Below are 15,768 nucleotides of genomic sequence, written 5' to 3' on the forward strand. Positions count from 1 at the left end.
CTGTCTCTCTCTCTCTCTCTCTCTCTCTCTCTCTCTCTCTCTCTCACTTTCTGTGTCTCTCTCTCTCTGTCTCTCTTTGTGTCTCTCTCTCTCTGTCTCTCTTTGTGTCTCTCTCTGTCTCTGTCTGTCTTTCTGTGTCTCTCTCTCTCTGTGTGTCTGTCTCTCTGTGTCTGTGTCTCTCTCTCTCTCTCTCTCTCTCTCTCTCTCTCTCTCTCTCTCTCTCTCGCTGTGTGTCTGTGTATGTGTCTCTCTCTCTGTCTTTTTGTCTCTCTCTCTCTGTGTCTCTCTCTCTCTCTCTCTCTCTCTCTCTCTCTCTCGCTGTGTGTCTCGCTGTGTGTCTCGCTGTGTCTCTCTTTGTCTGTCTCTCTGTGTCTCTCTTTTTTTTGTTTGTCTGTCTCTAAATGTTGTTGAAAATCTTAATTTTAATAGAATATATAATATCAAAATATGGAAGTAAATTTGGAACTATTAATCTAATAAATACGTTTTTAAAATCAATATTTTTAGTAAACACAAAGCAGTTCAAATTCAGTGGGTTAAGTTGTTAAACGAGAACTGGGATACGAATTACAATTTTTTTAAATTTTTTATTTTATTTATTTATTTTTTTAAGGGTGTGTGAGATGGCCAAAAAAATGAGCCAGCAGCCCTTTTTTTATCTAAAATCGTACCCAATCCAAACAACCACAAGCAGCTAACTTTTTTTTTATTTATTATTTCTATATTTTTGCTATTTTCTAGTAATTTCATTGGCGTTTCTGTTTTAAATAGCATATTACATCACTATTTTGACTGTATTGCTTGGTTACAGCCTTGTTTGTTTCTGGTTAGCAAAACACCACAGTGTAAAAACATGCATATTTTCCCACTTTATATTGATTTAGTGGTTATTTAATGATTAGTCGAGGCCTAAAGAGATTAGCCTGGCTCTCGCGCTCTTAATCTGCAACATCCCTCATTAGCGCTCGACCGTTGGTGAGGCGCATGTTCACGTTGAGGGACAGTGGATAGAGTGGGTACATCTCAACAAATGGAGCTCCTAATTGGAGGAGTGAAGAAGCTACGAGTCAATTTAAGAGCTGCAGAACTGCGGCGAGTCGAACCCTCGCTCTGTGCAGGTGCTCCCGTGTCTCTCTGCGGCGGAGTGTCAGGAGATTTGCAAATCAAATTCCCTCTCTCTTCCCAACCCTCGGAATATGTGTGGAGAGAGGAGACTGTGAACGAGAGTGAACTATTTTTCTTTTTCTACTCCTCTTCCATATAAAAAGCATACGGTTCACCATCCTCCTCAACCTCCTCTCTGTTCTTCCTCATGTCTGTGCTCTCTCTCTTTTGAAGCTGAGCAGGGTGTGGGTGCTGGAGGAGCGCATGCTGAACACCCCCCTCACCCCTCCACTTGCACACTACGCCAATTAATATGAGAAGTTCTGGGTTATTGTGCTGCCATCGAGCGAGCGAGGGAGTGCGTCTCCGAGTGTCTCCAAACTGCTGGGGTTTTTGTTAAACTCTGAAGTGCTGAGCTCTGGGACTGCTTAAGTCTCGCTCTGATCCTAAAGCCTGCTCAGTCTCAGGGGCGCTCAGCGACACGGCGACACACAGGGCTGCTTTCTCTTTCTTTTCTCTTTTTTCACTCCTTCTTTAGTCTTTTCCCCAACCTCTTCCACCTGCTGTGATTCAGTCTTTATTAGAAGTGTGTAGATGAGGAAATTTATGGATTAATGCAGGATCTTAGTCATCAGGGCTGTTGAATGAGTAACCGTGAGTCAGTCAGTTCCAACACTTGTTTTATATCGCCATTGTTTGCTGCTCTTAAAACAGAGAGAACTGTAGCTGTTGGTACCGGCTGAATATTAAACTTTTCTTGTTGCCTAGTTTAGTCGTAAACTATTTAGGTGTAAAACTTGAAACTCTAAAGAAAATGCCTGTTATTAGATGCTCTTCTTGCTAAGGACTGGTCTTTTTGATTGGGGGGTCCATCCCCCGCCATGGAGTCGTCCATCCCCTGCCCAAATGTAACTTGTAACTGTATAGCTTTTGTTATGTATGCACTATAACACTTATGTGCAGTATTGTTTATTGGTTGGATACTGAAAAAATGACTTGACACAGATTTTAAAACGGTAGATTTTGCTGCCTTTGAGCGTGCACAGGCAGCATGCACAATCATTAGAATCGCTAGAGTCACTAGATTAGGGACTGACGATATGGCCCTTAAATATCAATATTTCATGGTATTTTTGTGATAACGATACTCATGGCGATGTAAAAACTTAATTATAAAAAATATTTCAAAAATACACTACAACAAAATGAAAATTTAATTTAATATATATAATACATATTACATATTATTATATATAATGTATATACATATACATATACATATATATATATATATATATATATATATAGCACACCCCTAACTGAGATATACAATATTTTTTTCAGATTTGTAACAGAAGTCAATGGTCCAGAATTTCCTGATACCAATATTGTACTCTAAATATCTCCATATATCCAGGGTTAAAGTAAAATAAATGATACTGGACAGATATAACCTAGTCTCTAGTAGATATATAATTGGAAATGACAACAGTGCGAATTTTTCTTTTGCTAAAAACAACAAAAATATAGTAGTACCATATGTTTATTAGGATTGGGTGATATGGCATGATATTTCAGGGTATAACATCATTTACAATATTCAAAAATATTAGCAATATTATTATGTATGATACATTACAGCACACCCCTACTCTAGGTCATTCAAAAAGTCCACACCACCGCTTCTCTGGCCCTGTCTCTGGCGCATTGCTTTGTATGTCTAATAGGGCTGCACGATATATTTAAGCATAGTCATCGTGATGTGCGCTTGTGCAATAGTCACATCGCAGAACGTGTAATGTCACTTAAGACAATTAAATCAAACACGTCATGTTGCAGTGTTTTAGTTCTTGACACAAAAAGTAGATACACAGCGCTGTCTCTGTGTCTATGTGAGTGACAGGCTGCTGCTGCCTGTGCGAGAAGGGGGTTAAACACAAGTTATCCACATGACCTCCATCCAAATGGTTGGGCACGTGCTCCTCAGTCCAGCACAGTTTTGCAGTGCAGATATTTCCAGTTACAGCTCCATTCATGTTTTTAATTCCAGAAAAAAAGCTCTTATTTACCTTTTTTTAAAAAGCCATTTAAATGCCTGATTAAAAGACCGATTACTGTTGTTTTGCTTTTTTTCTCGAGTTTTGAGTGCTCTGTGCTCTTGATCGGTCCGGATGCAAGACAGCGCACAGGTAGGGGCAGGACTGGTGAAGTCATTGTTTATCACGATATGTATTGTCAAAAATAATTTTTGCAATGTAAAATTTTTCCAATGTTTTGCTACCCTTATGTCTAAAAACTTCCATGATTTAACATAGGGTTAAAATGTAATATTTGAATGATTTACAGTCTCAGAAACAGCTGTGGTGATCTGTTACAGCTGTGTTCAGTTTGTGGTTTAGGGTCGACGTTTTTCTCTTACCTGTTCAGCTGGTAGTCTGGCTGCTGCTGTCATTTGTTTGCACCAGTTTCAGTGCTTTAGAAAGCACTGTGTGTTTCACACACGGCTAAATTAATCAGCCCTCTCGGTCGTCTGCTTTAAACGTTCTTTCTGGCTGCCAGGCTGGTCGTGCTGTGCCCAGCATGGCTCACAATAGGATCAGAGCGGCGTCCTGCGCCCCCCCTATAGCTCCAGCCCTGGCTCCCCCCAGCTCCGGTCCCGCAGTGCCGCAGCACGGCAGCGCACATGTGATTGACCTTGATGATTAGTTGATGAGTTGAGTCAGGTGTGTTGAAGCAGGGAAAACTCTGAACTGTGCAGAGCTGCGTCCCTGAAGGGGACGTTTGAATACTGATGATGGGTTGCCGAGGCTCTCGTTTTGGAGTACCTGCCCTCCTCCTTTTACTGCTTTTTCTGCTCTGAAAAACACATTCAGCTCTAAAGATGTTCTGTATAGGATGTAAACAACCAAGAAGATGCACCAGGCAGAAAAGGCTGAATCTCTCCAGACTGCTAAAATAGAGATTCAAGTGTTTTTGTGTGACGGCAAAGATAAACAGCAGCAGAAAATGTTTGTTTTAAAAGTTGTAGTTGCTGGGATTCAGCCAGTCAGTCTGCTTGGTGGTCTCCGTGCAAACACCACAAACGTAACTGTTTTGCTCTATTGTGCAGATTCCGCCTTTAAAGTAGAATTAAAGATAAAACGTGTATTTATAAAATACAAAATTGTGTTTAAGTAATGTAATGTTATTAGGTTTCGTAAGTTTTTGTAGTTTCTCTTTTATGCGGGGTCCTCTGTGATTTTATTCCTGTCCGGAACTACCATGTATGTGTTTTTCTCTGACGTCCACTGAACATTACAGGCTAAATTTTCTACTGTTTTTCGCTGAACTCCGTGGTCCTCCAGTAATTTTAGTCCTGTCCGGATGTGACTGAGAAAGCCTAAAAAATCTCACTGGTCCTCCTGTTTTTTTTTTTGTTTTTTTTTTTTTTTTTTTTTAAGTTGCAATCCAGATGCAAGAGTTTTATCGCTAAGTAGAAGTGTGAAATTTATTTTTTGCAGACATCCCCCTGAGAAACGAATCACGTCCGGTGAGGGCTTTGTTTGCGAATATGATTAGCTAATGTCAATTAGTGGAGTAACATAGAATATCATTTGAGAATTACTTTTATTTCAGTAATTTTGCTTATAATATGGCTTACAGCCAATGAAATGCCAAAAATCAGAAAATTAGAATGTTATATAAGACCAATTGGTACTTTTGACAGTGTGGACTGAGTGCTAAGTCCTGCTGGAAAATGAAATCCGCTTCTCCATAAAAGTTGTCAACAGACGAAAGCATGAAGTGCTGTAAGTACTAAAAACAAGAAGAAGAAATTGAAAACATTCTACCAAAGAGTGACTCCCTTTATGTTTACCACGTTCTTTATGTTTTCAGTTTTTTCTGGTGATTCTCATTTTCTTGCCGTATAATTAGGGTCTTCTCAGTGGAGTAATAACATATATTTAACCCCTAGATGGGGATTTATGTTAAGTTGGCTTTCTGAACTATAAAGTGCTAGGGGAAACCCTGAAGTAGTATATGATAAATTGAGGATGTCCTAAATATTAAAGGAGGAAGTGAATTACTGCTACGAATGTGACACAAAGATACCATTGTTGTGGGACATCGTATGACTCACATCCACCACCTTATGTAGAAGAGGTTTGTCTTTCTTTTTTTATTCACTTAAATGATAAGTCTTTGTTAATTGATGAATCTTTCCTGTTTCAAATTAATTGGGTCTGTATGTTAACAAAGGATTTATAGGCCTGTAGATGAGTCTGATTTTGTTAATGCTACAAGAGTCTTAACATCCTGATATTCACTTTCCTCATTATTGATCACCACAGTGATATAACTGTACAAAATGAGTAGTGTTAGATGATGTCCTTGAAGGAGTTGAAGGAGGATATGAATTTCACTTGAAATAACACCGTAAGGAACACAACACGAAGGGATCAGAGTGTTTTGGGACACTGTAATGACTCATCCACCACTTTATGCAGAAGATTTTTGTGTTTTTGTGATGCCATTTGCATTAATTTAGATGGAGAGTGTGTGAGAGATTGGTTTCCTCTCGTTCAGAAGAATTGGGTTGTTTCCAGATGATTCATACGCCTTTAGATGAGTCTGGCTGTTTAATGCTACAAGAGGCCAACATCCTGATATTCACTTTCCCGTTTTTTGAGCTATGGGAAATGTGCTCGAAGCGTTCTTTCTTTCTGTCTTTCGTTCTTTCGTTTTTCTCTCCTGCAGTGCGAGTGTGATTCCAGCTCCCTCCTCACCTGGAGCCGCAGGAGTCCTCTCAGGTCCTTTCACTCTGGCTCGTATCGATTGCGTTGTATTCTGTGATTGGCCCTACCTCGCTTTGACCTTGTTTGCTCCATACTGTTCTGGCAGAGTTATAAAGGCATGGAGAAGCAGGATCGATCTGAGCCCAGCAGAAATATTACCTTATTTCTCTGCCTCCACTAATGATAGCAGGCCGTGATGAAATAAAAACCTCTGCACCTCCATCGCTGCCAATGCGCTGGGGTTCATGGAGGGTGAGAGAAACCGTTTAGTAGTACATGTCTAATATGAGTAGATGACATTTGGCGACGCCGGCGAGCCGTTTGGAGCAACGGAGCTGCTGCTGGGGCGCTTAATCTGTGGCGAGAGCTGTTTAACTAAATTGAATTCGGTGTGTCATATCGACAGTTCTGGTGAGTGACTGAAGGGGTAGCTCTTGGAGCAGCTTTTTAGAGCCTGGCTGACGGAACAGCCGAGCTCAGCGCTCCTCCTCTGCTCTGCTCTCGGCTCTGCTCTCGGCTGCTGGCTCGGCTGGCCCTGCTCTGCTTTAATGGTGGATTTCTATGCTCAAAAAGCATGGAGGTCATCATAGATTTGCTGGAATCATTACAGAATGGCGACTGATCGATATCAGTCTCTTTAGCTCTTGTTTTGCTCCTTGTTCTCTTTGGAGGACTGGAGTGAAAATGGATAAAATTCACTCAGTGTGGAATCTGAATCTGATTGCAGTGAGGTTTTTAAAAAGAATGTATCCTCAAGTGCGGTGTTTCTTAGTCCTGGTCCTTCATTAGGGAACACTGCCCTCTACTCTTGTAGCCACCTGGTGTAGCTACGTCTGTGGACTAAGGACTAAGAACTACAATATCACAATATTGTATGGTATTTTCACGATAACAGTACACTTGGCAATATGACAAAACACTGAGTTAATAAAAAAATGATTTTAAGAATACCCTTCTGCAACAAGATGAAAATTAAATTTTATAATTGCATACGATATGATATTGCACACCCATTAATAAGATATTAAAAAAAAAAAGAATTTTATCGGGTGTGTAACACAAGTCAATGATCATGACAGAATGTCATGATACTAATAATGCACTTCAAATATCTCCATATATCCAGCATTAAAGTAAAATTAAACGATATTATACAGATATAATCTGTCTGTAGTAGATATATAATAGGAAATTAGAACAATATGATTTTTCTTTTGCTAAAAACAGCAAAAAAGTAGTACCCTGATGTGATAATTAGGGGTGGGTGATGGTACATGATACTTGATATTTAAATATTGACTTTTATTGTGTATGCATGGTATGGCGCACCCCTACTTGGTAGCATATTCTCCAATTGTCTTCATGCTTTGCTGTTTACTAGTGAATCAGGTGTGTGGCTATATCTATCAATTAAGCTCATAATTGATTACAATTACAATTGATTACATGTGTGCAGACTGTAGAATGAAGATTCAAGTCACCTTTTTACCTCTGTAAAATGAGCTGTAAAAATAGCCTCAGGTTATATTGATTCCTGTGGAAATCAACATGTGGGTAAATATTCCACTATATGCTGTGGAATGTGAGCTTTATTGCTTTTTTTATTTTTATTTTTTACTCATACAGTACTTGAGGGAATATATTTTTGCTTTGCTAGGTTTAGATACCAAAAGTGTGCAGCATGCCTCAGAACACCCAAATCTTGAACATAGCCATAGGACTTTAGATATCTGACTCTTCCTGCAGCTTTTGGCCTTTTGTAGCATAGCCAAACACGCATCTTACTAGTTTTTGGATGATTTGGTAATTTTTTTTTCTTGTTTGGAGGTAACTGCAGTGAGTAAATCAAGTAACTGCTCCCATCTTGGTTGTTTTTATGAATTAGCCATATATTTACTCCACCTTCTCTGATAAAACAAACTAATCGTGCTCAAGTAAAGTTTTCAGTGCTGTTTTAATCTAGTGATCATATCCTTACTGAGTTAATCAGTTACTCAATGCTTTACCTCTTTAGAGCTTAAGAGAGCCAAGTGTTTTCAGCTTGTGGTTTCGACAGTGTGGGAGATCATGACATTTTACAGTTCAGGGGAACTGTGAAGGTCAAGATGAGATGTGTAAGGTTAGAAAAGCTCTTTGTGAGCTCTGCTCTTAAGATGATGAGACAGACCAATCCAAACTCATATGACTGCCAGGAACTTATACTATAGTTTGGCTGAGTTGAGTGGTGGTGCACTTTTCTACTGTTCTGCGTTGTTCTTAAACATAATCAAAGTGTAGTCAAGAGAAGAAAACCTTGCCTAATCTAGATCCAAACTACACACAGGGTTTGTACGGTCATGAAAAACCTGGAAAAGGTCATGGAATCTGAAAATAGCAATTTTCAGGCCTGGATAAGTTTCGGAAAAATAAAAATACCCAGAAAGTTTTGGAAAAGTCGTGGAAATTTGGTCTTCAATTGTTTTTCAGTTTATATATGGAGGAGAAAATTGTGAGCTCTCAGGATCTGAGACATATTTAATTATTAAAGATTATCTGTCAACATTATCAGATTTATTTTAGACCTACTATAATAAATTAAGTATAGTTTCAGTTGATTTTTTTTTTGTTTTTATTGTCTATCTGCACTGTTTTTGAAAATCGTATGGTCATGAAAATTTACCTTGAAGGCATAAAAAAAGTTGTGAAAACAGTTATTGGTTAAAATGTGTATGAACCCTGTACACAGCAATGAAAGGTAAATCTTTTGTAGAATTAGGCTTCATCTCTGTCTTGATAATTGACCGTGTCTTAAGTATTCTACAGAACTTTGAGACAAGCCAGGTGAGTTTGGAAATCAAGGCAGATGAAGTCAGAATATAACTGTTTGTCCACAGTCTATGACGACATAAAATATCTTCATGTCTAGCTGGTAAATGTCAGGTTTATCATGGTGGTTAAAATTATTTTTAAAATCTTGTTAATTCACGTAATTCTGTCAACCTTCTAATATTCATCAATTAGATGATTGCATATGATTATGTATTGATCTATAATTATGATAATTGTATAGCTGAATGTAACCTATGTCTGTAAACCTCTTCATCTGAGTATAACCTGAAATTAACAGACACAGGCAGCAGCTGAGTGCTGGTAGATATTAACATGTTTTTGGAAGATTTTTACCGGCTGAGGTGACTGGTGGTCAGACAGGCACAGAATCTCCCCAGAACATCTCTTTTTACTGGAGTCTTTTTCTGTCTAGAGCTGTGGCTCGCATGCGTTGAGCGTTGAGCGTCCTCACTCTCACTCATCTGTCTCTCACTCTCGCTGCTGCCATCCCTGCCTTTGCGTTTTGGTAAAGAGCTGTCAGAGCTCTCCGGTCTACTCTCTGGCTCGGCTACTCGCTCGCTGAACTAACTGTGGTTGTTTGTCTGTGAGCCCTCAAAGCTGTCATCCAGGGCTGGATCAACCTGATCCCCTTCTATAGCCACTGTGAAACGAGGTGATGTGGCTTTCCAACATGTCCCACATGTCCAACAGTAAAGAGGCTGGAGGAATTGGTTTTGGTTCAGATTGGCTTCTGCTGCCAACTGCTACAAGTTTTGTGACAAGATTTTGGCGAGTCAGAGGCAAGGATATGCTGCAAACTTTGCAAGTTCCTCACTAGCATACCTGTTAGAAAGACCTGCCAAGTGTGTGGTAGAACTTCTGCCATCACACTTGTTGAGGTCCCAAGTTCTCCTATTTTCTTCCCATTTAGCAGGCCAATTGTCCAACCCACTCAACTGCTACTCAGCTGTATATTCCCCATCACTAGTGAAGGTGAAGACTAGCACATGCCTCGTTCGATACATGTGAAGTCAGCCACCGCCTCTTTTCCGATGCAGCATTGCTGAATAGCATCACAGCACTCTTGGAGGAAAGCGCAGCGACTGTTCTAATACATCAGCTCACAGACGCAGCCTTGTGCTGATCTACATCACCCTTTAGAGTGATGAGGGGAAACGGAGCGCCATCTACTGTACCCACCCAGAGAGAGCAAGACCAATTGTGCTCTCTCAGGACTCCAGCAGCTGATGGCAAGCTGCATGACCAGGATTTGAACCAGCAATCTCCCAAGCATAGAGGCAGTGCTTTAGAGCACTGGACCACTCACTGCTACAGTCCAAAGTTTTTTAAAAGACACAAAGTTCTTTCTTTAGAACACAAATCTGATCTGCTCACATTTGTTATAAGTTTAAATTGTTTAAAAAACACTTCTCCTATAATTAACGGATTGATTAAAGTGATAATAGGCTTAACGTTGAGTACAGAGAAAATGTTAGACTTGTGTAAAGTGTGTTCAAGCTCTAAAAAAAAAAAAAGGGGGAACTTTGCTTACCTGTCCTAGCTAAAAAATATAACCTTCATTAAATGGACAGTTACCTTCAGAAAGTGCTCGGTTTTACTAAAATAGCTTGTTTAGAGTAAATAAAAGTAGACTGTACAGGACAATTGTTTGCTTGTTTTTGATACAAATGGTATATTAAAGATTGATGTAGCTTGAACTACTAATAAATTCCTTTTTCTTTTTTTTTCTCAATTTTCTGCTTTCTTGACTGTTTGCATTTATTCATGTAAGTGACACATCTGTTCTTTAAACACCTTTGGGACAAATTCTTGAAGTGTGAGCAGATAAAATTTGTGTAATTGTTTTAAACCCCTTTTTTCATAGTTGACTTAATTCTAAGCCTATGATTACTTGAATGAATACAGTACACACATGTGCACTTGTTACTGACCATGTTTAAAGCCTGTATAACTTGACTTGACTTCCCTTTCAACTTAAGAATTGGGTATTGCTTTTTTTTTTTTTTTAATGGTTCGTTTATAGATGCCTTATAGATGCTCAACTGTTCAACTTCATGTCTACTAAATGCATTTTACATTTTGCTCCTGTTTTCACGATTACGCCATTTAAAAAAAAAAAAAAAAAAAAAAAAAAAAAAAAGTGAATGGGTGAATGTAAGGAAACGCGCACAAGCAATAACAGGAGCTCCACCCAGATGCCCCGGGTCTTTCCCGAAGTATTTTTTTTAGTAGCTTGTCTGAGAGAATGGGAGTCCGTGAGGGCGTTCAGTAAGTCGTGGAGGGGTCTGGATCTGGATCTGCGGTTTCCTGGTGACCACGCAGAAACTTCAGCTCACGCACACATTTTTCCACCTCGCTTCTTCTTCTCGCCGCCTAATTTCCAGCCGAAGCAACTACGCTGTGAGTCAAAGAGAGAGAGGGAGAACGAGAGGGAGCGCGAGAGGCTTGTTGCCATGGCGACGTGACACGCAAGCAAAGGAGGTCAGACGAGAGCAGGCTAATAAACCCACTTTTTATATTTCTTTTTGAAGATTGCCGAGAGCCGCGGAGCGTTTTATTTATTTATTTTGGCGTACGTATTTATGTATGTATTTATTTACAGCTAATGCTTGGCTCGCATGTCAGCGGTTCTGTTCCTAGCCCTCCCATCTTTCCCTGATATGGAAGCCTAGCACTAACGCGCTTCCTCTGCTGGTTTACAGCAGCAGGACTACTTCAGAGCGCAACAGGGGACAAACGAAGTGTCATCCCGAGACACCGGGAAAAGAAGCAAGCAACAGTTTTTCATATGCAGAACCACATCCTCTCGCCCAAGGCTGGGCTTAAACGGCTTTAAAGTTTCCCTCTTTCTGACGGAGAGCGCTGGTGTTTACCTTAGCCGCGCTCCCAACTGGTGAGAAAGTTGACGAATATTCGCACTGACACTTAGCATCTTTCTCGTGCCCGGTACTGGAGCACTAACGCTGCTGTGATTAAGTGGACAAGTTGGCCAGAACTGCTCACGTTCACATATAATGGATAATAGGAGCTTAGCGGGGAGCCAAGCCGAGGTGTTAGCCTGCTCGCGCTAGCTGCAGGGTTTCATGACAGCTGCAGTATTTGCTGGTCTGCATTTTTGAACTACTACCACGAATAATAATTAAAAAAAAAATGCAGTGTTTCATACGTTAAGATATTTCATGCTTTATCTGCACAAAGTGCTTGGTTTTTTCTGACTTTGGGATCACATGCTGTGGAGAAAATACATTTCAAAATTGAGTACAAATCACACACAGGAAGTTAATTCCCAATAATTTTTAATTTTTCTGTTTAATGTGTTTGTAAAAGTCTTCTATTGTAGTAGCCTTCAGTTCTTAAATGTGGCAGTGTGTCGACAGTTTAAATTAAATTAGGTATGTGTTTCCTTATCGTTACTAAGTTAATCAGAGTTACTCTTACCAGACCAACACTAGGTCTTAAGAGATTCATGTGTTTTCGGCTTGTGGTTTCGACAGTTTGGGAGTTTCAGACCTGCAACACATTCCAAGAAAAGTCCAAGGACAGTTTCTATAATACCACACCTTCTTACATTTTAAAAATGCCCTGCTGGTACCAGACAATAAAGCATTTCAAGTGGTTTTATCTTTGACAGGTCTAGTTCAGTACCCATAACCTCTTATTCCACAAATAAACGCCCCTGGAAACAATGTGGTCTTGAATGCAGGATAAGCTTGGTGGTTATTATTGGTTTATTATTGAAGACCCTGGCTTTTTGGCTGTTATCGCTGATAACAGTCTGGATGGTTAATTTCATCTTTGGTTCTGAGCACAATCTGAGACACCTATTTGTCTGCCCACATTCAGTGTGATCATTCCTTATCCCAAAGTCCAGTAGAAAAGTGGACATGGTGGACATAAGGCTTGTGTTGTGTACAGTAGTAAAGTTGTAGTAAAGTGGTATTAGTGAATATAGTAACTCTGTATTGAAGTAGAGAAGTGGGCGGAGCTTCTTCTGGTCATGGTGAACATAAGGCTTGTGTTGTGTACAGTAGTAAAGTTGTAAGTGGTATTAATAAATATAGTAACTATGTATTTCAGAGGTTTGTTCCATCAGCTGTTAAATAATGGTTCTTGAAGTTTATTTATATATGTAGTGGTTTTATCAGTTCAAGGGCTTCCCTTTGTGGTCACTGGTATGGATACATTGGTATAGATTATGAAAATTAAATCAAACTTTACCCAAATTGTAAATGAGAGCAACTCCTCATATACATGGTCTCCCAACTAAAGAGAAACTGAAACTTGAAGGATATCTGCAGTGACACTCTGCGTCTTGCACATGCCCAGTACGGTAGAGCTAACTTTGCAGTGATTGAACGGACAAGTTGGCCAAAACGGCTCAGGCTCATATATATAATGAATAGATCTTAGCCGGGCGCCAAATTAAGGTGTTAGCCCGCTTGTGCTAACTGCTGGGTTTCATTGCGACAGCTGCCGTATTTGCTGGTCTGCGTTTTTGACCTAACTATCTGTTACGCTGGAAGGTTTTTGGCTGACTTAATTCTTTTGCTTTTGCTGTGTAATGGAGAGTAAGAGGCTATGCGCTGGAGAGTGCCGATTCAGGGGGGGCTTCATAAGGGCACAGACTGGCTAATGCTGATAGAAAGGAGCCATTGGCCTTAAATGGCATCATCATTTCAGAGCGTCTGAATTATTGATTGTTCTGGTTAATGAAGACCACAGGCTGGGGCTCCTTTTCTGCAGTGTTTGAGCTTGAAGCAGAACGCCGGCGCTTTGTGAGGCCTGATGTTCAGCCACCTACGCTTTTTAAAGGGCAGCAGCAGAGAAGTTAGTGGAAAGTGTAGCAGAATTGATGTGGTAGTTGGTTTTGTTCTCTTTTGATGGGAAGTAACTTTACATTAGAATCTTGCAGAAAAGTCTCAGTAGAAACGGTGACTTTTTTTCCTTTGTGCACATAATGCGTTTTTTTATTTCACATTAGTTCTTAGAGCAGTATTTCCCAAAACTTGACATGGCACATACAGTTGCCTTGTATGTTGTATGCAAGTTGGGACAGTTAAAGCAGGGACACATCACCATACTCTGCCAAACGTCAGACATTACCAGCAATACCTGCTGTCAACCCTGTTGGCGAAGGTGTTATAAGAAGTTTCTGAATTGTGGAGCATTTGGCTAAATGCTAGCTGTGGTCATTTCAGGTATCTGATGTAATCCCAGCCCCTTACTCTGGTGATAATAGCATTTTAATGCTCGACATACAGTAAAATAGGCATGACTGTATGAGTTAAGGGAGAACTTCGATGTGAAATGGGCTTGGATTGTAGTGAAACATGATAATGAGTATGAACTTTTTGTTGAATTGCCCACCTCTGTTCTTCCTCAACATTCCCAAATACAGAACGTTTAGCCAATGCTCCCAACAGGCTTACAATGCAAGTGATGGGAGCATAGGATTGCCCTTGTAAAGAAATGGCTGTTTTTACACCATTTAAAACGAGGCACTACGAGCTTTGAAAGTGTGATTATTAAAAACACTGTTCATACACACTGTACCTTTAACTAGTTTCCTGTTGCAACCATTGTGAAATTAGGTCACAAGTCAAATAACGAGCTCCAATGAATAGGTAGGATATGGGAACAAAGTACAACAATTCTGTGGAGATGCAGAGATTTTCTGCAGAAGCTGGAATTAATGCAATTTCACTGGGTTAATTTTACAATCAATGCTGCGCCCTTATCACTAGCATTGTAAGCTCATTGGGAGCATCGGCTAAAAGCTCTATTTCGCAATGTTGGGGGTGAACAGAAAAAAGTGAGCTATTTCTCCTTTAAAAAAAGCAGTGTAAAAAAAAAAAAGATCGTAAATTTTTAGTTCATGTTTAAATTCTGACTGATATTCGTAAGAGTAAACTTTTATTTTATTCTGATAAAATGTACATAATATTGGTTTCATACCTTGAGTTTACTTTTTTTTTTAAACCCCTTATACACCTGCTTACAGTATTGCAGTAGGTCTCAGTATATTGAATCATAGCCTCTATATTGTGATGTGTATCCTACTGCCAGGTTCTTGTCGATACACAGCCCTACTGTAAGACCAGGGTTGGGTAAATGCTGAGCTGAAGCATGTTAGCAGTTGCTTACAGTTGCTAGTGCTAGTGTGCTTAATGTACTGTAATTTGGGTATCGTCTTTCTGTTAAAGGTATCGTCTTTCACCCATAAGACTGTCTTGACAGTCAGTCTTTAGAGCCCCAAAGGAGCGTGGGTAAAAAAGGCGGGGCTAAAATGCCTCTGATTTTGCCCTTTAAAGCCGATTGCCATCACTTTGTGAGGCCTGTTTTTTTCAGCCACCCACGCTTTTTCTTTATTTTTTTTTTACTGTTTCTTTTTCCCTCAAATCCCACATGGCTACAGGTGTCAACCACAGCTCCCTGCAGAAATAATGAAGACCATTTTACTGTCAAAGCCTTTCCTTTGGTCCAGCGCCTGGCATGTCTGAACATGTCGCGTTCTCCTGGGGGTGCAGACTGATGAAACTGGCTGTGAGTCAGTGTTTCTATCTGTGAATTCAATACATTTGTACTTTTACTCACATTCTTTCTTTCTCTTTTTCTCTCTCTCTCTGTTTATCCCCTCAGAGGCAGATCATCGTGGACCCGCTGAATTTCAGCGAGGAGCGTTTCCGCCCGTCCCTGGAGGAAAGGCTGGAAAGCATCATCAGTGGCGCCGCACTCATGGCTGATTCGTCCTGCACTCGGGATGACCGCCGCGAGCGCATCGTGGCCGAGTGTAACTCCGTCCGCCAGGCTCTGCAGGACCTCCTCACTGAGTACATGGGCAATGTGAGTGCTCTGTTTTTGGTTTTCTGCTTTCCCTTATGAGTAGTGCTACACAATACTGATTATCTTCCAATGCAAAGGATTGGAATTTTAAGTAATATTAGAAGGATTATGAAGTGAACTTCCAAAACACACTTTAATCTTCCACAGTCTTTAGTTTGAGGGTAACTAAACCTCTGAGTTTAGCTGACTCCACACTCAGCTCAAATTAGAAAAATGC

At 40.1% G+C, this 15,768-nt stretch overlaps 1 protein-coding gene across 1 annotated transcript in view; it reads left to right on the plus strand.

Moving 5' to 3' along the window:
* ctnna1 (catenin (cadherin-associated protein), alpha 1) overlaps nt 1–15,768 on the plus strand; it is a 268,835-nt gene that overhangs the window by 42,333 nt on the left and 210,734 nt on the right. The window contains exon 7 of the mRNA XM_049475253.1: nt 15,348–15,551. Coding sequence (XP_049331210.1) covers nt 15,348–15,551 — 204 coding nt within the window. The remainder of the gene's footprint in view (nt 1–15,347; nt 15,552–15,768) is intronic.

The sequence above is a fragment of the Astyanax mexicanus genome, chromosome 2 (genome assembly GCF_023375975.1).
Source record: "Astyanax mexicanus isolate ESR-SI-001 chromosome 2, AstMex3_surface, whole genome shotgun sequence".
NCBI classification, from domain to species: domain Eukaryota; kingdom Metazoa; phylum Chordata; class Actinopteri; order Characiformes; family Acestrorhamphidae; genus Astyanax; species Astyanax mexicanus.